A 24,279-nucleotide genomic window follows, 5' to 3' on the forward strand; every position below is an offset into this window, starting at 1 on the left:
CTACGTTGATAGTGAGTGGATTGCAAAAAAAGATTATAAACTTTTTCAAAATTTCAAGCCACAAGGGAGAGAGTGTTGGTAAAGTCATTGAGTCATGTTTGCATGCTTGGGGTACTGAGAGAGTCTCCACTATGATTGTTGATAATGCCTCCTCAAATGGCTCCATGATTACCTACTTAAGAAGGAAGATTAAAGGGTGGGAAGGGGTTGTTTTAGGTGGGGAATTTCTGCATGTTAGGTGTTGTGCCCATATAGTGAACTTGATTGTCAATAAAGGTTTAAAAGACCTACATAATTCCATAGCTACCATTCGTAACGCTGTGAGGTATGTGAGGTCTTCTCCGGCTAGATTGTTGAAATTCAAGTCATGTGTGGAGTGAGAGAAAATTGAATACAAAGGTCTCGTAGTCCTAGATGTCTCTACTAGATGGAACTCCACCTATATGATGTTAGATGCAGCCATTAAGTCTCAAAAGGCTTTTGAAAGATATGAAGAGGAAGATGACAAGTTTGTGTCTTATTTTCGGGAAGAGCACGGGGAGAAACGGAAGATTGGCCCGCCACTTGATGATGATTGGGAGAATGTTAAGGTGTTTGTGAAATTTATGAAGACTTTTTATGATATAACTTTGAAGTTTAGTGCCACTTTGAATGTCACTTCAAATTCTTACTTTCATGAGCTTTGTGAGATGCAAAAGCAGCTATCTGAATTAAGAAAACAAGACGATTCAATGCTTTCATCCATGGCTGTAAGTATGAAAAAGAAGTATGACAAGTATTGGGGGAATGTTGAGAATATAAATTATCTTCTCTCTGTGGCTGTTGTACTTGATCCTAGGTACAAAATGGATTATTTGACATATTGTTTCTCTATAGTGTATGATTCTTGCACTTCTGAAACATTAACAAAGAATGTGAAGGATACTATGTACCGGCTGCATGATGTTTATAGTGGGGACAATGGTGAATCTGTGGCTAATGAATCTGGTAGGGAGGTGGCAACAACAAGTACAAAGGAGGCAAAAACGGACGCAGAAGGAAAAGGGTGTTTGTGGAGCTCTTTTGTTAGGAAAATGAAAGAGAAGAATGTGAATGAGTACAAAAATGATGTGGACAGATACTTGACAGACCCTATGGAGGATCCAACTCGGTTAAATTTTGCTGTTTTAGATTGGTGGAAGAATAATGCAACCAATTACAAGGTTCTTTCACTAGTTGCAAGAGACATTCTTGTCATTCATGTTTCAACGGTAGCCTCGGAATCTACTTTTAGTACCAGAGGCTGCATCCTCGATCCCTTTAGTAGTTCATTGAGCCCTAAGATGGTGGAGGCATTGATTTGTACACAAAATTGGTTGCGTAGCCGTGAGCATATCAACCTTATTGACATGGAAGAGTTTAATCAATATGAAGATATTGAGTTTGGTAATGTTTTTACGTTTTACTTGTTCTTTTTTAACTTTATTTCATCTCCTTGCTGTTTATTTTGTTGTCCTAAACCTGATTCTAATGATTTTTTTGTTATGTTTTCTTAAGATTTGTCAAATTCTGTTGCAACATATGAGGGGTAAGCTGGGAATGTAGGTGCTATTATTCTGGATTAAACTGTTTGGAGTGGACTAAATTTCTTATTTTGCTGGACTATATGGACTGTTTATTTGACGTATTGTCAATTTTATTTATGGACTTTATTGACTGTTAAGAAGTATGTTTGATGTTATATTAATGCTTATAGACTATTTATGGACTGTTAAAAAATGTATGAAGTCATACATTAAAACTTTTCCTGCGGATGTAGATAGCATGTGAATTTAGTAAAAGATTCACGTGATAACATGTGAATTTAGGAACAAAATTGCTTCAACAACATTTGGACACAAGCCCAATATCCAGGGCCCAAGCCTGCCAACCCGAGTAACCTGAGCCTACCCGAGGCCACCCGACAAGTTACGGGTTTATGGGCTTATGAGGATGTTGCGGTCCAAAGTTTTCTCAACACGCACGTGCGGCTCGGCCCAATTTTTCAGTCCAACCCGAGCCTACCTGACTGAATTACACCCCTACCCTCTAGTGTCGATTATTTAGTTATTTGTGGTTAATTTTCTCAAAGTACATAGCTTTGACATACAGTAATGAGTTCATTTTTTTTTTGGCCAAAAGATGCCCAGATGAGCTTGTTTTTAGCTTTTGAGCCCAACTTAGCTTCCTTGCCATTTTCTTTCTTCAAGAAAAAGAACTAAATTAAAAAAAAAAAAAAAAAAAAAAAAATACAAAAAAAGGGGTTTTCTCTACAATAAAAGGGATTTTTGATAACTTTTAATTATAATATTTTTAAAAACCGCTATTAAAACTTATTTTGATTGCATTTCATAGCGTTTCGCAAAAATTATTTTCAGTATACATATATATATATATATTAAAAAACCATGAAATATTTTAACGGATTGTGAAAGTAACTTCTCCTCAAATTTTCCTTTTACTCACAAATGTTTTGAAAGCTTTCAGGTCAAAATTGAAATTCACCACCATATGAAAGAGAAAGAAGTAGAACGCGGTTAAGTTGCGGAACAGGGACAGAAGAGCTTTGGAAGCAAAATCTGCAAGTGGGATACGACTGGAAACCATGCCCAGAGCACAGCCATTCTCCAAAAATCAGCCCCACAAACGAACCTCACACATTCCATCACCAACTGCCATCTCCCCATCTCTCTCTCTCTCTTCCCAAATTCTCTTCTACGCTTATTCATCAGCGTTAAAAGAGAGAGAAAAAACATGAGAGACTCACGACGGAAGAAGAAATGCGCCGCCGTCGATTCCGACCGCCTATGGCCAACCCACAGTGATTCAAGATCAAATCCAAGAAACCCATGAACTGATCTACAAAGCTCCAATCACCATGCCGCCTAATTCCCCGCCGATTGGCCGAAATTTCAGTTTGAAATTCCCGGCCACCGCACCTTTCAACGCAACGGAAGAAGAAATGCGCACCGTAGAATAATAAATACCACGTGTACGGTTGAATAGCTTATATAAACTTTTGAGTTTGCCAATAATAGTATGCCTCTTCTGTGACCATGATTTTGCCTTCGGTATTGTTGTCTTCTTCTTTTCGTTGAAAAAGAATTTCTCTCCGAGGCTTCTTCAACACCAAAAAAAAAAAAAAAAAAAAAAAAAAAAAAACCCGACGAGAAGCCTCTGGTTTTTCTCCATTTTTAGGGTTTTCACCGAGCTCCAAATTTTATGGCGGAGGTCATGAACATGCCTGTCGACTCCCTCGACCGCCGCCGCGGCGACCGTAAGGAGAAATCCGCTGAAGATCCTCCCCAATCCTCGTCTCCATCGCGCCGGCGAGAAGGCACGACAGGGACGAGAGGAACCGGAGAGACGACAGGGACGCCGACTGCCCTCCCAGCCGCCGCGAAGATTATCACGATCGCGGCAACCGATCTCCGCCTTCGCCGCCGCTCAGGGAGAGGGAGAGGGACCAGGATTACAAGCGGCGGAGCAGCCTCAGCCCGCCCCCGCCGCCGTATCGGGACCGCAGGCACTCGTCGCCCCGCCGCTCGCCTCCGCCACCGTATAAGCGGTCGAGGAGGGACGATGGAGGGAATGATGGGAGGAGGAGTCCTAGAGGAGGGTTTGGACCTGGCGATAGAAGGTGATAGGACTCTTCCTTGTTGTCTCTGCGATTTCGTGGTCAGTTTACAAGTGATTAAGCTTTTTCATGTTTAGTTTTCAGTGATCATTTTGCATGATTTGAGTTTTGAGTTTAAGTCTTGAATGAAAAAATTGTATTGAAATTTTATGGACGTTGGATTGAGCTTCTTGGTGAAGGGAATAAAACCTGAAAGTGAACATCGAATTGAGACTCTGTGGAAATTAGGACTTTGGTTTGGTTCGGGGATTTAGGGTTTCTCTGCTTGTTGAAGTTATCAGTTCTTATAAGTTATTTGTAGTCAGAAAAATGAAAAGAACAATATTTTTACTGCAGAGAAACCTCTTCTGGATTTTGTTATTGGGTGGACAGGACAATGTACATTAGTCTCGCCTCTTTTAATTTCTTTTTCTCAACTGTCGTTCTTCTTAATTTTTTATTGGCTAGTAGTATGTCTTGATGAAATAGAACTAGTTAAATGCTTCTTGTTTTTCATGCTTGTTTAATTGTTTCTTCTCTCTCCCTCTCTTAATTGTGTTAGAGAATGCTGTGAAGTGATATTCAATTGTATTTGAACATGGGATCGATTTATGGCTCTAAGATTCTCGACATGCTTGGCAGGTTTTCATAATATATGGAAACGTCTACTTCCTTGAACCAATAAAGAAAAGGGATTGGAGTAATTTTTTTTGTGTTGTTTTTGGACTTTGAATGTTTTTCTTGGATTCTTGCATCTATGCATATTTCTTAAACAAGGATGTTGTATTTTCTTTCTCTACTTGTTTCTATGGATTGTTCATTGGATTATTCTCAACGTCTTGTGTTACGATAGATTTATGGTCGGTATTTTCTGTCTAAACTTTTGTTAGTTCGGTGGCTGCACCTTACTGTTCTAAATTTTCTTGATTATTATTGCTGTGAACTTTGTATGGAACAAATCTGGATATGATTATACTGGTGGATATGATTACTCATTCATCGTATGTATATATTGAGTGACTTCATTATTTTATTCTATTTGCTTATCTGGAGGGTGCTTTGTTCCTCTTGCAGAATGGGATTCAGGCCGCAGTGCTTTTGGCGATTGTTCTGGTGTGGGGACTAATCAAAGGTAACCCTTATATGTTTTTCTGATGCTAGTTTTCACTTTTCAATAATTTTGTATTACAATGAAGGATATAACTGTACTTTTTGGGACTATATACATTTTACCTGGTAATGTTAGTAGTTAGAACTGACGAGTCAGTATTTTCAGGGAAGGTTTAATGTCATACAAGCAATTCATTCAGGAGCTTGAAGATGATATCCCGTTGTCAATCCGACATCAATGGTTTCTTACTTGTGCTGTATATGCAGAAAACGTCACATACTCGACCTTTTGCAGGTAAAATGTGGTAAGCAAGCAGGAGCATTTACATGCTTGCTTGATGAAGATGTAAGTCATATTCTTATCTTGGTTATCTCTTTGGCTTCAAATTCATGCCATCGCGTGCAATACTATTTAGAGATTTGGAGTGTGTCAGACTCCATGTTGTTGTGCCAATGGTTTTCATAGTTTATTGTATAAATTATCTGATGTTATTCAAGGCTCCCTTTGAAGGTTATTTGTTAATATGATTTACAATGGTATTGTCTCTTGCTGCATTTCAAATAATATCCACACTTTCTCGTTCCTTTTACTTATACAAAGTATTCTTCATGTAAATAGGTACAGCTTTCTAGACAAGTCAGTGGGCATTTCAACCTTGTTTGAGATTACTAATGATTCCTTGGTGGATCCCACGTCCCAAATTGTTCAAATGCGCATCCCACTTAGTATTCCTGGTCTTGAAGGTTTGATGATTCCCATTAACAGTCGTGGACATATTTTGAAATTAGTTGGGGAAAAAACTGCTCTTGTACGATGGGAGGTAAATGTGCAACTGCATTATCCTTTATTTTTTATTTCTCTTTCTTATAGCACTATATTCGCTGTTATATTGAATGACAGGTTCTCTTGCATCATCAACGGAATGCATCTCAAAGGTTAGTATTCCTTTATCTCTAACTCTCATGGTTGTATGTCCATTACTGAAAAAGTAACCTACTTTGAACATTAGAATTTTAATTGTACTGTTACTTGGCAATCAAGATGAAATATGAGTTAACTCGTAGGCACTTGTTGTTAGTGTCTTGGGAAACTCAAGTGCTCTTGCACACAAGTTTATGCCTTTATAGTAAAATTTGTTATGTTGTTCGGTTGTATGGTTTATGTGGTTTTCTCTTTTTGTGCTTCATTAGTTAATCAATTTATATGTTTTAATTAATTAATTGGACTAATTTTGTGACAGGTCAATAGTTGCTTTGCTGGAGGAGATGACCTTTTTGTTGGAGCATTTTGTCAAGATAGATTATTTACTTAACCATTTCATTTGGCTAGACGTTTTGGATACTTTGATATCTCTAGCTATTTCTTTGTATTCTTTACTTGTTTTTAATGTTAAAGTTGTGGAAAAATGGTGTGATTTGTGTTGTAAACATCTTATTGCCAACTTTGTAGATACTGATAACAATTATTACATTGAATCTTTTTATGTTTTAATTTGAATGTTCCTATTTGGATGTAAGATATTGCTCGAAATCACTATCTATTTGAATGAATTCCAAAGTACATTAACATAATAAAAGTAGATAGGACGTTAGTGTAATGCCTGAGAAAATCTCAGACCTTAAATAATACAATTTATTTATTTAAGCCAAGGATTTTCTTCGAAAATATTATGTGACTAAAGGATTTATGGAATTAATATATGTATTCCTAAATTCTGTAGCAGATTTCATGTTAAGTTCATGTTTTCGATCAAGTAAATTCGATCGATAAATTCTCACCGTACTTTAAGGTGGAATAATTTTCAGTACAAGTATAGTTTGAGAATCTTAATTTCAAGAATCTCCAAACACAGCATGATGTTAGCAGCGTAAAAAAAACGCACTGACATTTTTAAAGAAGAGAAAATCCTTAATTGCCAGACAGTTATGTTAAAGTCACAAGATAAATACCCATAGTAGAAGGGCACAATGTGAGCTCAGGATTTGACACCGTCAGAAACAGCGTCATTCCCGAGATTTAATGCAGAAAAGTTAAATTTAGAATTTATTCAGTATAGAATTAATTTCAAGACTTGAAACAGTTTAAGATATTACTCGAGTGAGAATTTAATGTGATGCCTAAGTAGTCAGGAATTAATATTAAATTGTAAATAAGCAGTTGAAAAGGAATTCTCAGAAACTAGAATTTCCTGTCGGCTAAGTTACTTACCTACAATCAGTATAATTTTTAACAGTTTCAAGAGAAACTTAAGAGAGTGGACAAAAGTACAAGGGGTAGGATTTATTTTTCTCTCTCTCATTCTACACTTGGCCGGCCATGTATAGTAGAAATAGAGCCAAAATTTGGCTAGTTGAGTGTGATAAAAGGTTACAAGTTATGGTGTGATGTGATGGTAGTGGTTGAAGGGGAATTAATGACAATTTTGCTTCTCATTTTCTCCTTCCATAACCGGCCAAGAAAGGGGAGAATTGAACCAAAATTTGGTTGATTGAAGGAGTTGATGTGATGTTAAAAAAAATTATTTCCAAGTTGCCTATAAAAGGAACCATCATAGGATAAGCTTCATTTTTTTTCCTCTCCTTTTTCCCACATCAAAAATCCGGCCATACACACCATTTCCTCTCAAATATTTTCTCCCACTCTCTCAATCTTGAGCCACTATCACACCATAGAAGAAGAAGAAGGAGATCAAGGGATTCTAGGAGAAGACTAGAGTTCAAGGGTTTTTCAAGAGAAAGAGAGAATTCTTCAAGGGTAAGTTCTTAAACTCCCCTCCATTAATTTCTAACCAACTTTAAGCTTGGATTTATGGATGTAAATTTGTGGTTCTTGAGCAGATAAGATTGTAATAAGGGTGTGTGAGTTTTATGTTGGTTTTGTGAGTTTTGAGGTTAGTTTGATGTGGTATGTTTATGCTTAATCTAAGTTGCTTATTTTCGTATTAGAGGAAAATTTTCCGGTGATTTTGACCGCGAAAATGAGGACCATAGAGCGAGATTTTTTAATGTTTTAAAACTTGAACTTATAGCTCTGGATGTTTTGAACATTTTCGGTTACTATGACAAAACCTAATTTTAACTCTAAAACCAAGTTTGAAGCCATTTTACAAAAACGGACAAGCTGTCCAACACAGTTTTGAAAAAAAAAATTGGCAGCCACTGGTTTAGCCAAACGGGACCCTTAGAGGCTGAATCTCAATTTTTCACAAAAGTGACAATTTTATATTTTGATGAGACGAATAAATTTCATGAAGAAAAGATTTTCAAAATCTGACCCTAAGAGGTACTAAAACACAGATTCCTGAAACGGCACAGTTTTTGACTAAAACAGTTTCAAGAAAAACAGCAGCTACGGTTTTCGGCCAAACGGGGCCTTTAGAGGCTGAATTTCAACTTTCACCAAAAATGACAATTTTAGATCTCGACGAGATGAGAAATTTTCATGAAGAACAAAATTTTTAAATCCGACTCGAAGATATAGTAAAACACGGATTTCAGAAACTGCACAGTTTTTAACGAGACAAAACTAAAACAGTGTCGGTTTCAACAAAAAGTTATAAAAGAACCCGAGATAGAATTTCAGTAAAATACAATGACATTAAACCTCATTTTAATGAAAGTATTCATAAAGAAAATTTTCAAGAAAAATGCTTTCTTTAAAGAACATAGTGAGTTATCGAGCAAATCATCCCGACAGGCACCTACGAGCCCAACACGATAGGTCCTCAGGATTTTGAGGATTTGATATGGGTCCAATGCCTGCATTGATTTAAGATACTCCGTTTGAGTTTAAATTTATGCGGCCTAAGAGTTAAAATGCCGTGAATAAGTTTCCAGGCCGAATTGGGCCTTAATATTATAATAAGTCCAATGAGGAAAATTATGGAGAATAAGTTACTAGATGGGGTAAATGATTTTCAATCTAGACATAAGTATGTTAAGGGCAATTAAGGAAAATAAAATTTTGAGGATCTAATAAATTGATCCTTATAGTAAATTATCCTTCAGAAAATGAAAGGAATACATGCCTTAAAAAAAAAAACATAAGTTGCTAAAATAGAATAGCAAATGACAGATAATTTCACACTCTCAATGGGTGTTTATTTTCAGAAGTAAGCAAGTAAGAGAATAGGCTGTTTGGCGAAGAGTGGATTCCAGCTCTGTAAATCAAGTAAGTAGGAATCTCGCCTACAACATGAATAGATTTTAAAGAAAAAATTACACATGTTATATATATACATGTTTATGCTTTAAGTATTGTATGCGATGCCATGTCATGCTGCATTCACCTTAATAAGTCAAGAGGAACTTATAAGAATGATTTCAGTTGAGTGTCGTACCAGCCTCCGACCTAAGGGAGGTAACTCAAGCTCCACAAGGGAGAAAAGAAAAAAAAACAATAATGTCCTCCGACTTAAGGGAGGCATTCAAGTTATAATCACGGTGTCGCGGGGGACCTTGCAAACCCTCACGTCCCGATGATTGCGCGCAAGTAGTACGCGAGCACTCGGGCCCATCAGTAAGAAAGATAAGATAAGATAATAAAATTATGATAAGACATCATAATTAAGCATAATCAGCTCATGCATATTTATTCATGTGTACTCACAGTTATTTTGCGAGATATAGTTCCTACTTGCTGAGCGAAAGCTCAATCAGATGTGTTCATGCTGTAGGTAAGAAACCTATCAGCAATTCCTGAAGGGCAATGGTGAGCGGCGGACGAATGGTGGAGATGGGAATGGATACCACTCACGCAATTATTTTCTGCAGTAAGTTTAAGTAAAATCATGTATATATTTATATGATTCAAAGTTTCAAGCACGTATGTTTAAAAAGTATATGTACATATGTATATTAGGGAAACCGAGATTGTAGCTAACAACCCTAGTTTTGAGTATTTAAATTTTAGAACGTTGCAATAGTGCATGCAACAAATAAACAAATTTTAGATATAACGGTTTAAATGATTGATTTTGAAAGGACTTTAAGAAGTACTTGAATTTAAGATTTCTCACAAAATTAGATTTAAGGTCAAATTAGATGGCCCGAACGTATTGGCTAGGTTTAGAAAGGCTTTTAAAGAGTATGTGAAACAAGAGTTCAAATGTCACTCAGTTCGAAAGATATTTTTAGAAGGTTTTATCTTAACTAAAATTAAGAAAAGCTTTAAGTAATTTAGTGATTCATTCTTTTGAAATTATTGTTACGAATTATGAAAGTAATCCTTCTTATGTTTAAAAAAAAAATGTTCCGCAAATTTTAAGAAATTTCAGTAAGTACAAGTTAAAAAGTAAGCTATGGTGGCAGCTCATAGGAGGGTCGTCACAGTTAGTATGTATTACTTTTACTATTGGTAAAATATTTAATAATAATTTTAAAAAGCTACAGGAGTATGAACATAACAAGGGAGAAAAGCTATTAATATGTACCGTAACAATGTCAAATAGCTGTAAGAGGTTGAAAATAACATATCAAACGCTATAAGACTTCAATTCCGTAGCGTTTCTCATATCATTCTCAGAACGCTATGTTTTCGTAGGACTTTTAATAGCGTCCGATATCCTAGTGCTTCACAAAACGCTATTGGTAGTGCTTAATAGCGTTTTTGGTTAGCTATTAATAATGATATTTGTTGTAGTGAAAGAAATGTTGACAAGTCCATAATTGAGAAATGTGTATATTATGCGAGAGAAATAGCGGGCTTGTAAAGGATAATAAAAATTATATTAATAGCAGCTTTTTTGGAAGGTAGAAAATAATAGCATATTTTAAACACAATTTTTAGGCCCGTGTATTTTATATATACTTAAATTTAAATTATTAATTTTGATGCAGTACTATTTTAAAAAATATATATTAAAAAAACTTAAATTGTCACGAGCAACAGAAATCTCCGCCTCAGGAAGAGAGGAAGTTACAAAATCCAGCCGGAGGATAAGGATTGAAATTCCAAATAAGAGCAGGCCAGGGATTCGTTGTTGCATATTCGATATGGACAGGGCTTCTTATCCAAATAGAATTAGGGCTTTCAAATTTTCGGGGATTTTTTAGGGTTTCAGAACTTTTGAGAACAGAATTAGAGCTTTCAAATTTTCAGAGATTTTTTAAGATTTCAGATGTTTAAAAGTACGGGTAACATGGGAAAAACAAACAAACTTCGTTAAGATTCTGTTATTTATAAACTAAAATTGAGTTTGGGATTCTTGTACTTTTAATAGAATCACTATTATTATTTTTATTTTATTTTTTTATGAAAAATTGCCATTGTTTAAAGGGGATACAAAGATAAGGACCAAATCCAAAGCAGTCAAATCAATAACAACATTTCCTTCTCTCGGCACAAAGCAACACTTCCAATTGACAGTTGAGGATAGTAGATTTACAAAGTCCTCCATGATCACGCCTTTATCACCAAGCGACGGAGCCATGCACAAAGGGCCATATTGACTTGAAAACCGGCAGATTTAGCATAGAGTAATCCTTCACAAAGGGCCATGCACTCAGCTAGAAAGGGAGAGAAAGTTGCCATTCTTTTTCTTGAAAGGCAGGCAACCACCATGCCCCAATAAACTCCACTCCAAGACAAACGGTGTTCAAATTTAACAAACCCGGAGGGGCTGTCAATCTCATAATAGAACGGTTATGGCTCGCGCTAGCTAGGCCGGTTGCTACTCGACCAATAGGATCGGAAGTCGCCCAGGAAACGGCCCGCTAATTCAAGAATCACTATTGAAGAACGTTGGCTTTGCTTGTGGACAACTTGATTCCTTTCCATTCAGATTGCCCAAGCAATCATGCAAAAGATTTCAAGGTCTAGAGAGGACGCCGACTTGCGCCAATCCACACACAGTCCCTCAAAATACCGAGACTTCAACACACTAAGTTTCGGCCAAATTGTGCTAGAATCCTACACCTTACGGCAATCCTTACACCCCCCATAGCGCATGCCACACAGTTTCCTCTTCAAGCTCACATCTTTAACACAAAGTGGCACACTTAATTCCACGCCGCCTATGCGCCACCATACAAGGAACAATATCATTTAAAGCTCTCCACATGAAGTTCTTGACTTTATTTGGGATATGTAACCGCAGAGCTCATTCCACTAAACTCTATCCCCTCTTTGACACAAACTACAAATAGAATTATGCAAGTTCATAGCAACTTTGTAACCGGATCAATCTGTGTACCTACCTTTTGCATCAAAATGCCAAACCATATGGTCTTCACATAACCCTTGCGCCAAAGGAATGCTACAGATTAGCTCTTGATCAACCGGGAGAAAGAGACTCTGATTAAGAACGTGATCCCACTAGCGATTAAGAATCAAGTCCTCCACATGCCAATCATGCATCTCCTCCGACGGCAGAGTAATAGGCGGAAAGGTGTTCGGATAGGGAAGCCATAGATTACCAAAGACTTTTATGTTACGACCCGATCCAACCCTCCACCAGATGCCATTTGCTAGTAGCTCTCTATCTCAAAGCAAACTCCTCCAAGTAAACGAGGGATTACAGCCAACTCCCACTTCAAAAATGGAACTATTCGGAAAATACTTCGCTTTTAACACCTTCGCCACCAACAAATCAGGATGTTGTATTATTCGCCAAATTTGCTTTGCAAGAAGGGCTTGATTAAAAGCCGAGACATCCGGGAATTCCATACCACCCTCATCCTTCGGGCTGCATAACCTCTCTACAACATCTAATGAGTCTTTCTATCCGAATCATCACCCCCCACCATAAGTGCCTGAATTTTACTACAAAGAGTCGTCGAGAGCCGGAACACGCTTAGAGTGCATGTAGTAGTTTCTTGGGCTACAGCTTTGATAACTACTTCCCTCCCTGCCAAAGAAAAAAAATTTCCCTTTACAGAAGCACACTATCATTAATAGCATTAAACGTAGCCCGTTTATTCCTCCCTACAAACGACGGCAAACCAAGGTACTTGTCATGTGATTCACTAGCATCATCAAGGCCTGGACACGCTTGAACCTCATTTCGGACTTCCGCCGTCACGTTAGGGCTAAACATAATCTTGGACTTTGAAGAAATAATCACTTGTCCGAAGGCTCTAGCATAAATGGCAAGAATTTCCGAAATAGTGTTGTTGGGGAAAAACACACCACTATACTCACACACCAAAAAAATAAATAAATAAACTGACATAAAAAAAACAGAAAAAATAGAAAAGACAAAATTTTAGGTAGTTCCGAAAAGTTTCCGAAGTCCACGGAAGAGGAAGAAAAATTCACTAACAGTTCAGAGTTACACACTCAACAAACTTTCTCACTTTCTCTCTTTACCCAAAATCTCTTACACCCTTGCCTATCTCTCTCCTCACTTTTCTCTCTCTCTCAAAAGGAGACACTCTATCTCTACACTTTTCTCTAAACACACATAAAGCCTTACACAAAGCACTTATTTGTAGACTCCTAATAACTCTTGTTGAAAAATAAAAGACAGCAACTTACCCAAAAAATACAAAATTGTTACTTTCTCAAAATTAATTTGAGTCACTTCACGACAACAAATATCATTATCAATAGCTAACTAAAAACGCTATTAAGGACTACCAATAGCGTTTTGTGGAGTGCTAGGACATCGAACGCTATTAAAAGTCGTACGAAAACATAGCGTTCTGAGAACAATATGAGAAACGCTATAGAATTGAAGTCTTATAGCATTTTAGACATGTTATTTTCAACCTCTTACAGTTATTTAGCGTTGTTATGGTACATATCAATAGTTTTTCTCCCTTGTTATGTTCATACTCCTGTAGCTTTTTAAAATTATTATTGAATATTTTACCAATAGTAAAAGTAATACATACTAATGTCCTATATACTTGTATTATGTTAATATCCTTTTGAATTCATTCAAATAGATGGTGATTCCGAGCAACATCTTACATCCAAATAGGAACATTCAAATTAAAACATAAAAACATTCAATGTAATAATTGTTATCAGTATCTACAAAGTTGGTAATAAGATGTTTACAAAGTTGGTAATAAGATGTTTACAACACAAGTCACACTATTTGTCCACAACTTTAACATTAAAAACAAGTAAAGAATACAGAGAAATAGCTAGAGATATCAAAGTATCTAAAACGTCTAGCCAAATGAAATGGTTAAGTAAATAAACCATCTTGACAAAATGCTCCAACAAAAAGGTCATCTCCTCCAACAAAGCAACTATTGACCTGTCACAAAATTAGTCTAATTAATTAATTATGACAAATAAATTGATTAACAAATGAAGCACAAAAAGAAAAAACCAGATAAACCATAAAACTGACAGTAGAACAAATTTTACTATAAAGGTAGAAACTTGTGAGCAAGAGGACTTGAGTTTTCCAAGGATAAAGATGAAATTAGAGAGGTTAACGGATTTTACCTAGCTCTAATCATGATTATTTATGCAGAATTGATTTATATGTAGTGACTATATCAAATGTACACTTCAAGTTCTTAGAAGTAAATTATATCTATAATTTTAAGAGTGCAATTCCAAGCTTTTAGTGGGGTAACATTTTGAAATTAATAGAATTAATTAATTAATTAATTAATGAGTTAAATTAATAATTAATTTTCTTAGAGCTCGAAATTATAGGCCGATAAGCCCCCGCGTCATCCTTATAATATTTGCAAGCTAAGCTGAATAATTGAGATTTAATATCACTCGAAATAAATAATGTGATTAATAATTTAATTAATTTTAAAATACACTGTGGTGGGACCACAGGAGGCCACACACCTAGGCACAAGGAGTTCCATGAGGCGTATGGTATAGGATAAATCCCACTAGAATTCACTTGCTTGGTCTTCAAGATACACTGGGATTTAGTTGCTTACTCTTCAAGATATCCAGTTTACTTGTTTGACTAGTTTTACATTCAAATTCAAAAGGAAAGTGAAGTGTGACTTTATTTAGATTTGAATTTGAGCCAAAATTGAAAATTGGATAAAGGAGGAAATTTTTCTTCTTCTCCTGCTTGCAATTTGCGCCAACCACAGAGAGATCTACCTATTGTGTGGCTGACCATAATAAATGAGCAAGGGAGAGAATTTTGTTTTCAAAATTAAATGGAAAACTGTATTTTAAATAGGATTCAAAATAACTAATTTTCTATTGCTTTGTCTTCAAGTTAAAGTTAAGGGGTTTTTTTAGTGTTCTATAAATATGAGACGATTTCATAGGTGGCTGAATTTAGAGGGAGAAAAAGAGAAGAAAAGTTCTTCCAATTCTCAGTTTCATTACATACATACGTTGATAGTGGCGAAATAGAAAACAACGAGTGATCATAATCCAATAATTCTAAATTAGAGTCCACACGCTAGATCTTGCATATTTCAAGGATTAGATGAAGAAGATTCGGGTTTTTTGAGAAAGCTTGGAGCATTAGATCGTTCGTGGTTAAAGATTTCAAGTTATCCGCTTAATCATTCTCTAGGTATCTATCTTTATTAATAAATATGATTAATTTATTTTTTTATAAATTAATATATTCTATAGAATTTTCAAAAATTTTATACAAATTTTTATTATACACAATCTACATATACATGCTTCCACATTCGAAATTATTTCAGATCCAACACCACTTTCATTGTGCCCATGAAGATCTTTTCAACAAGGCTGAGGTCGACATGTCACGGCATATCGATTTCATCAGACAAAACAGGCGCAATTGCTGGCACCTTCACGTTTTAGTGTATGATGAGCAAGAGATTAGTAACTCTTCAACAAGTCTCATCAATTTCTCAATACTTTCCTTTATGATGGGTCTTAAAATAGTTTAACATTGGATAGCGAGAGGAGACCTATATTCAAGACATGGATTATCTAATTTGAGTTGGATTTGTTGTGTTCTTCACGCCTTTAGCCTTTTTTTTCCTGTTTAGTTTTTTTTTTTTTTTTCAAATTGAGGATAATTGAAGCGATTAGTGATTAATTTCTTATTTTGGTTATGTCTTAGTATTATTCTACAAGAGCCAAAGGCGTGTAGGGCCGACACAATGAACTTATTAGACCCAACATGATAAAAGCAAAGCTAGACTTAAGGTTTTTAATCTTGCCTTGCATAAGAATGTCATGAAACTTTAGTCAGTCATTATACATCTTGACAATAATTTAATACACAGTTTACTTATCATTTAAATTCTACTTCTGGTATTTATAGTAGATTTAAAAAAAATTATCAAACACCGACACGCTTTTAGTCATAATAAGATAAGACTTATAATAAAAAAGTACAAAAAATTAATAATAAATAAATAACAACACAAAAATTAAGAGTGTTCATTGAATTTGTCAATATTCGGCAGATTGGCTTGGATTCAAAGAATTGTGGATTAGTAACGGATTGAGGTTTTCTCAATCCATAATAAAGGATTGGATTGCAGATTGTACATTTCTCAATCTGTATAATCTGTCGATCCGAACTGTATATATTATTTGTATTAATCTATATATATTTAAATTACATATATAGTAAATTTTGTTTTCAATTATATAATACATATATATAATTTAAATATATATGTAATGCATATGCATAATCCTCATAATTTTATGTTATGATATGTTTATTTTTAATTTTATCATTAGTTTTATGACAATATTAAAAAAAAAGGGCTATAAGAGTCAAAGTTCAAGAATTAGGCTAATATACAAATCCATATAATCCACTTCGCGGAATCTATTGCGAATTGGATTGGATTTGAGGTTTTAACGGAATAGTAAGGACTTGAGATTTTTTCTTTCCGCAATAATGAGTTGGATTGTAAATTGATTCCTGATCCGCAAACAACCCCTAACAACAATGTCAAACTGACATTTGGGGTTGTTCTTTTAGAGTGTAATTTGAGTGTAGTTTTTTAGTTAAATTTGAGTTATAATTTGAGTTAAAATTATAATTTGAATAAAATTGAGTAAAGTTAAATAAAGTTGAAACTTAAAAGAACATGAACTTGAATAAAGTTAGAACTTGAGTTGTCTTTTTTTAAATTTTTTAGACAAAAGAACATGCCCTTTATTTCTTTTATCTCATGAATCTTAACTTGGACCATTCTTTTTTAGTCAAAGGGTGGTTTATGTATAACCACTTGTTATTTGTTTTTATTTTAATTTTTTCTAATTACCATAATTTTCTTCAATTCAATTCTATGTTTTACGCGTGCGCGCAGCCGTGGGCATGTGCGCGTGCATGACTGCTGCGTGTGTGTTGAGTGTGTGTGGCGTGTGTGTTATGTTCTATATATACCTATGAAATTTCATCGATTATTTTTAAAAATAAAATTGTAATTGCACATCTAATGGATTTTAAAAATATGCTAAAAGAGATTATCACTACCGGAGAGAAAACTCCAGATATATTTATCTCAGTCTCAACTCTAGGATAAAGACGATTTTTTTTTTTCATATTATTTATATAGATATAAACGAGTATGTACTCCGCACTTTGGAGATTTGAAATTTTATAAATATATTTACACATATATACATACAGTATTGTTATTTACAATATATTTACATGCATATATACTAAAATACATTGATGTTATCTTGCGCTATCATCTTGTTTTTTTTCAACTGTAGGACATAAAGGTTAAAAAAAATGTTAGTAAATGTAAATGTTAAAGAAGTTAAAAATATTTATTTTATATAGTGTAAAATAAAGATTTTAGAAATATTTATATTACTTTATTTTTAGATGTTTTTCAGATTATTTTGTTGTTCTTGATTCATGGCTCAAAATGTGGAAGATTTTTAGATATACATTTAAATTATTAGACAATATTATACTGAACATGTTTTACCTTGTGCTTGATTTCTTGGGCGTTGGAGTTTGTGCATCAAATGTGGTAGGTGTTAATATCTATGGTGTTGGTATTGGTTGCGGGTTGAAACAAAAAAAAATTGTTTAAAATTCTATTTAAAATAATATAAATGCTTACCATATATAATTAATATAAAATAGTAAACTTGATTTACCTTTGTGGATCTTCTGTTGCTGCAGTTGATAATTTTGTTACAATTGATAATTTTGTTGGTGATGATGGAACGTGGATGTCCTCAAATATTTATAATTCTTTCGTGGTTGTAGTTGTAAATGTTTTTTATTAAAAGAAAAACACTTACGGTAATTGCACAAAATCATAGGTCATATTAAAGTATTATATATGTCACATAAATTATAATAAGTTTTTCGGTGGTTAGTATTAATTAATCCGAGATTTGTGAAAGATTTTTAGTTATAATTATCACGTAAAGTACTTTTCTCTTTTAAAAAAGATTGTTTTGGAATTGACGCTTCTGTCCCTCAATCAGTTTTAAGTGTCAAAAGCAAATTTTTCAGAACGGGGATGGTGGGCTATTTCATATTCTGTTTAAATTGGGCTTTGAAGTCTAACCATCAAATTTGCACGGAAAGCCCAAACCCACTTTTTCTTTATTTTTTCTTCTTTTTTCCCTTTTCCTCCTACTCTCTTTCTTTTACAAGTGGCTTTTCCTTTCCTTCTCTCCCTCACGCTAACGCTCTCTGTTTCTCTCCCTCCCTCTCAGTTTTCTCTCTGTCCCTCCATGAGAGGTGCCGTCCAAGCTTCTAAATAGAGGGCTTTTGCTCTATTTTTCATGGAAAATTCAACCTCAAAGTTGAGTTCAAGATTTGAAGATGGATTTCCATGAGATTTCAAGAAGATTGAGGTAGGGTTTTCTCTTCTTTTCTTTTCTAATCCGAAAATTTGATTTTTGTCTTGATGTTTTCCTTCACTTATTGGTTAGATTTTGTGGATTTTAATGTTACAACTTGATTTGGTTTTAGAAAAGTTGAACCTTGAGCTTCCCTCCTTAAAGCTAAGTTAAAGGTTCCTTGTAAATGTGTTAAATTTCAGCCAAGCCCACATTATTTTCGAATTTAATTACTTGTATTGGCTGCATGTGGACATGGGTGATATGCTTTTAAATTAGGTTCAAGAATGAGTTTGTAGAGAGGAAATTCCATCACATATGGCTTGATAAGAACATGCAAACCTCTTTTTGTTCATTCGGATTTGTTTTGAGAATCTTAGAGTTTTGTTGATTGTTGTTGATAGTAGTGTGGTTTAGAGGAGCTCCCTTAGGTCTAAGTTGTGAATGAAGAGTATTGAAGGTTTGATGAAAGAGTTTTATGCCTTAGGTGTTCGATCTATGATTTTCATGACGATCCCAGCAGCAACCTACAGAAAAGTATAAAACTGTACTTACTTGATGAGTTTTTATTGTTAGGATCTTAAACTAGACATCCTAAGCTTCATATAGCCGCAAGAATCACCTCAAATGGACAAGTGTAGCTCAAATTATGCATTTTTATAGGTTAAGCATGATTTTTGAAAATTTTGCAGAAAAATAGGTACGTTTTCATCTGATAGCTCTTTGGAAAGCCCTAGATATCTACTTCGATTAGGCACTAATTTTGTAATTTTTAGGGTTGTGTAGAATATTTTATGATTATTTCCGTAACAGCCGCCAAATCTGTTTTTTCTAAGAATTGATAAAATAAAAAACTGAGACCCCTACTTTTTAAAATAGGATTGCTACATCTAAACCACCATTACTATCATTTAGAGCATGTTATTAGTGACATGTGGGAGTTAGAATCACATCATTTAGAATTTTGTAACCCGAGTTGTGCGCATTGAAAGTTTCATGTAAAAACTTCCTAAAAGCTGTTAAAACTAGGAAACAACAGAATTTTGATTTCTTAAAATATGTTTTTGAGGTATTTAGAGAGTTCGGATCTGGACATATGATAGCTCCCTAGAAAGATTTATGTGTCTACTTTCTTATGGAGTTAATATTGGAATAGTTGGAGACTTAGATAATAATTTATGTATATTCTCATTAAGGTGGACGAATCTTTCACTTTACTGGATTTATGAAGAATATGGATTTGAGTTAGAAACTGATTTATGACTGAACGATTCATATTTTGAAGCCTTTGTGATTGTCTAACATTAAGTATTAGGTTCTAAAGTGAATACGATGAAAAGTGTTAAAAGAGGATAAAACCAACATTTGATAGCTATGATATCTTAAGGAGATTTAATGGATCTTATTGGAGTACGACATTTTTGCATTGTCGTTTATGCATTCATGGATATTTTACAGATTATTGAACTTAGCATGTTCATTTCTTGAGTTTTGATCTTGTTTGAGCATGAGATTGCATTTCTCTTCCCTTTTGGACATATTACATGGATTTCCACTTCTGGGTGTAAAAGTCGGTTTTCACCGATGTTGAGACTTTAAAAATGAATCTGAAAAATATATTTGTATATATATATATCGATTATATGTATGGAAAACCTTTCCGAAAACCTAACTTTCGCGAATCATGGTTTTCGAAAGTGAATTTTAGAAAACAGATTAAGTCTTAAGTGGAGAGAATTCGAGCATAATATATTTAAGTTTTGAAACGATATCTAATGAGCATTTTAGATAGTTGACTTAAGCATGATAGCCTAGAGATTGGGATATGGAGATCGTGTCCTTTGGGGCATATCCTGAAACCCGTACGGGCCACTTTCATAGTGGTGATATGAAGGCTTTGCACTAGATTATGTATCGGTACTTTGAAAGAGCATTTCAAACTACTGGCATATGATCTTTATCTTTCTTCTATCTACAAATTACTTAGATATCCTAGTGTCTAGTAGAATTACAAATACCCAGTATTTGTGGACTACTTAGACACCAGGTACCTTATTACTTTTGAAATGGATTTATATAGTATTTTGAAAGAGCTTTCAAATACTTGATTATCTGCTTAACTCTACATTTGACCGCACCAGTCATGATTAGGTGTTTTTCACATATTATCATTTCCTGCATTTGAGTTATGCATTTTATTTTCGATGGTGTCCAAGTCTTTATGATTATTTCACCTTCCTTATTTTATTGTCATTATCCATTTTTCCCTCCTTATTGGGCATTTGGATCACCCATGCTTTAAATGTTTTTCCCCCTCCACAGTTAGCAGCTTGATTTGCAGCGCGGTTAGTTGACGCCGATGGATTAAAGGCTGGAGATTCGAGGTGATTCGTTTTATTTTGAATTTACAGTTTTTAATTTTGAGTTGTTCTGTATTTTGTGTGTATAAACTGTAATGATCGGCATTGTCCTAGAGTTGTATTATTTTGAGAAAAATTACAACTTTATGAATTGTTATAGTATTATTCGGAAAAGAAAAACTCCGGAACAATATATTTTGATATTTATATATTTATTTTCATAATTTTCGTTAATTAATCAAATTTAATTAAATTAATTTTCTTTAATTAAATCTTAATAATCACGGTCTCATCTCTAAGTCATAATATATATATATATATATATATGTGTGTGTCTCTGCAAATAGCACCATGCAGAAAAGATATTACACATACACCCAACTATACCATTAATTAGCCATTAATTCTCAAAAGCACAATACTCTTGCATCGTAACTTCATTTTCTAAATTAATGAATGGACTGCCACCTCACTACAACAGTGTTGAATTCAATTTGGTGGCATTTATATCTGTATATCAAATGAAAAATGAAACGCCGAAATGAAATGATAATAATAAAACGAAGTTTAAAAAAAATTAAGGCGTGACATCTAATCCATTATCGACAACTCCGATGGATTCCACTTCCAAATACCCAGCTAACGACGGCCATATTCTTTTAAATTATTTTTTTTTAAAGATAATTGTATTCTAAATCAATGAAACAAACACTATTGACTCAAATGACTCGTAATACGAAAAAATAGAAAAAATTTTAACTCCGATTACTAATTGGATCCGCCGGCAAATTCTATTGAAACTCGGAGGAGGTAATGTACACAGAGTTCCAATGACAGAAAACTGAAAAGGCATACCAACTATCAAACACACAAAAAAATATTTTAATAATATGTTTAAAATTAATGGAGAATTCCAATCGTCCGAGACCAAAATACCTAATATTACACAAAGAATAAGCCATGACACTGCAAAAAACCAACTTAACCATATGCTATTAAATTATGCTTCAAGGATGTCCATTCTCAATAAATCAATAAATGAAAATAAGATAGCATATAAGAAAACAAAAATAGAGGGGAAAAAAGGATCCAGTCTTCCATTTCATTTATATTTAGGTAGAAAAAAACGCTCTAATTCAAAGAGCAGCAAATTCCTCTACTCTACACATTAGGCTAAACTGCTATATAGTGCCATCTTACTTCACCTTCTAGACACACTCTTCACAAACGCAGACCAAAAAAAAAAAACAAAACAAAACGAAAGCTTTTCTGCAAAAATCAAGAAGAAAGGCATCCGATCTTATGTACATTATTTATCAGCGCACGCTTCACAAAAATCCTCATACGACGCTTCGTTTTGATGGTTTTTCTAAAAGTCATTTAGATCAGTCGCTCGTCTTGTCCTCGGCCGCTTGTTATCCATGGGTGTCCTGCACATAAACAAGGACCACATTTAGAACAAATATAATTGTATATACTAAATAAGTGATGAAAAATAAATTTTGGATTTTTTAAATTTTAAATTTTAGATTTTGTGCTTATATTTATCTGAAAATTTACACAAACTCCATGTGCAGGACTTTCTTTATCTATTTCATTTTCTTAATTTCTTTGGCTAAAACTAAAAGGAAGACATTTTATAAACAAGTACAAACAAAAATGATATGAAATTTAAAGTAACAAAATTATTTTTCTTTCACGTATATTTCTTAAACCACATAAGTTTATTTTTAAGAGCAAGGAGCAAACAAAAAGGATAGATAATAATTGAAGAAAAAAATTAGCGTAAAAAAAGAACTGAGGATTAAACAGAGAAATTGCTTACTCAGAACTTGCTCCGCGGAGAATCTTCTAGAAACATCCTTGCAGAGCATCCGCCTGAGCAGATCCTTGGCCGCCGGCGACACCGAGTGGAAAACCCTTGACGGAAATCTCAGATTCGCCCTCAGCACCGCCTCGAAAATCTCCACTACCGACTCGCCGTAAAACGGCGGGAAACCGGCCAACATTATGTACAAAACAACGCCGGCGCTCCACACGTCGACCTTCTCGCAGTACTCCCTCCCGGCGAGCACCTCCGGCGCCACGTAGTACGGTGTTCTGACGATCCCGCTCATCGGCTCACCGCGGTCCTTGAAAGTCTCTGCCGATCCGAAGTCGGCAAGCCTCAACCGGTTACGCTCGTCGAACAAAATGTTGTCCGGCTTGATATCGCGGTGCGCGACGCCGAGCCGGTGGCATTGCGCGACGGCTTGCATGAGCTGCGCCATCACGGAGGCGGCCTCCGGCTCGGAGTAGACTCGGCGCGTGACGCGGCTGTGCAGATCCGGTGCGTCGCAGAGATCGAGGACCATGTGGAGGTAATCGTCGTCCTCGTAGAGATCGTGGAGGTTGATTATGTGAGGGTGAGGGGAGAGAAACCGGAGGATCTTCGGCTCAGAAAACAGGCATTGCGCATCGAGCGAATCGCCAGCGGAGATCAGCCGCTTGTCGATGGATTTGACGGCGAAGAAGTCGCCGGAATTGGTCACCGGAGAGCACCTGTAAACGACACCGAATCGTCCTCGGCCGATCTCCTCCAAAACCTGGTAGTCTCTGTTCAGTGCTTGGCTCATTACTTTTCCAATTCCTTTCTCTCTCTAGAATTCCGCTTCTTTCTCTCTCTTTCTGTTATTTTTGGTCCCAAATTTATGCTTTTAAAGCGTGGTATCCGAGTTTTGTTTTCCCATCAAGGAAGGAAAGGTTACTGGAATGTTTTGGGGAATATTCGATCGAAACAGTCGAGCTAATGAAGATTGCCATCTGGGAGATCCAACGGTTGAAGATTTGTGATTGGGTAGAATTACGGTACTGCCCTTCCGTACTAACTGGTGTCTGTTAGGATTTTCTTTTCCACCTTGTCCTTTTTCGTACGGCGAATAGATGACCTACATTCTGTAGTCTGTTATTGCCCTTACTTTCTTTAATAATTTACCATACTTACCATTTTCGACCTTGTCTTCTATCCATAATTCTATACTTTCAGCAGGCATCTATGCTAAAAATTAATCGTTCAGTGTATTTTTTTAATCCAATTTAATTTTGATCACATCTTACACTTAAAAACTCACTTAATAATAGAAAAATAGTAGGAAATAAGTCAATATAAAAAGCTTAAGAAAGTATATAGGCTAATTTTTAGTTATAAAAATTAATAGGTCATAACTTGTTAAGTTATAGTTCATAATCAGATAAGTTATGGACAAACTTGTCAAGTTATGGTTCATAACCAGACAAGTTATGGACGAAAACAGTAATTTGGCCTATTTATTAACTTATGTAAACTATTGGCCTATTAATTTTAATTGATCTCAAGTCTTGACCTATTTTTCTCTTTCTCCCTTAATAATAGAGGAACTCTATCAAAAAAAATCCCTTCAAATTTTTACACAATTTATTAAACCACATGTAACTAAAAGAAATATAGCTCATACTTT

General features: G+C 35.0%; 3 protein-coding genes across 3 annotated transcripts; 2 read left to right on the forward strand and 1 right to left on the reverse strand.

Annotated features, from left to right (window-relative positions):
* Nucleotides 1-446: 446 nt before the first annotated feature.
* On the forward strand, nucleotides 447-1,571 carry LOC112093131 (zinc finger BED domain-containing protein RICESLEEPER 2-like). Its single transcript, XM_024171032.1, has 2 exons — nucleotides 447-1,425; nucleotides 1,537-1,571. Exons 1-2 carry the CDS (start codon nucleotides 447-449, stop codon nucleotides 1,569-1,571), a joined length of 1,014 nt encoding a protein of 337 aa, XP_024026800.1.
* A 1,669-nt stretch (nucleotides 1,572-3,240) lies between these two features.
* On the forward strand, nucleotides 3,241-6,241 carry LOC21404278. The gene is made up of 6 exons (XM_024171033.1): nucleotides 3,241-3,658; nucleotides 4,709-4,766; nucleotides 4,911-5,039; nucleotides 5,364-5,565; nucleotides 5,646-5,680; nucleotides 5,986-6,241. The coding sequence occupies exons 1-6, from the start codon at nucleotides 3,241-3,243 to the stop codon at nucleotides 6,239-6,241; spliced, it is 1,098 nt and encodes a 365-aa protein (XP_024026801.1).
* Nucleotides 6,242-21,843: 15,602 nt separating this feature from the next.
* LOC21404279 (phosphoenolpyruvate carboxylase kinase 1) lies at nucleotides 21,844-23,473 on the reverse strand. Its single transcript, XM_010106432.2, has 2 exons — nucleotides 22,629-23,473; nucleotides 21,844-22,233 (listed from the first exon to the last, which is right to left on the reverse strand). Exons 1-2 carry the CDS (start codon nucleotides 23,416-23,418, stop codon nucleotides 22,184-22,186), a joined length of 840 nt encoding a protein of 279 aa, XP_010104734.1. The 5' UTR covers nucleotides 23,419-23,473; the 3' UTR covers nucleotides 21,844-22,183.
* Between the last annotated feature and the right edge of the window lie 806 nt (nucleotides 23,474-24,279).

The sequence above is a fragment of the Morus notabilis genome, unplaced genomic scaffold (genome assembly GCF_000414095.1).
Source record: "Morus notabilis unplaced genomic scaffold, ASM41409v2 Scaffold93, whole genome shotgun sequence".
Lineage (NCBI taxonomy): Eukaryota > Viridiplantae > Streptophyta > Magnoliopsida > Rosales > Moraceae > Morus > Morus notabilis.

Coding starts and splice junctions, on each gene's coding strand:
- LOC112093131 (XM_024171032.1), top strand. CDS start 447: ATGTTAGATGCAGCCATTAAGTCTCAAAAGGCTTTTGAAAGATATGAA. Junction 1,426..1,536: donor ATATGAAGATATTGAGTTTG/GTAATGTTTTTA, acceptor TGTTTTCTTAAG/ATTTGTCAAATTCTGTTGCA.
- LOC21404278 (XM_024171033.1), top strand. CDS start 3,241: ATGGCGGAGGTCATGAACATGCCTGTCGACTCCCTCGACCGCCGCCGC. Junction 3,659..4,708: donor TTTGGACCTGGCGATAGAAG/GTGATAGGACTC, acceptor TTCCTCTTGCAG/AATGGGATTCAGGCCGCAGT. Junction 5,040..5,363: donor ACATACTCGACCTTTTGCAG/GTAAAATGTGGT, acceptor TCATGTAAATAG/GTACAGCTTTCTAGACAAGT.
- LOC21404279 (XM_010106432.2), bottom strand. CDS start 23,418: ATGAGCCAAGCACTGAACAGAGACTACCAGGTTTTGGAGGAGATCGGC. Junction 22,234..22,628: donor CTCCGCGGAGCAAGTTCTGA/GTAAGCAATTTC, acceptor GTTTATGTGCAG/GACACCCATGGATAACAAGC.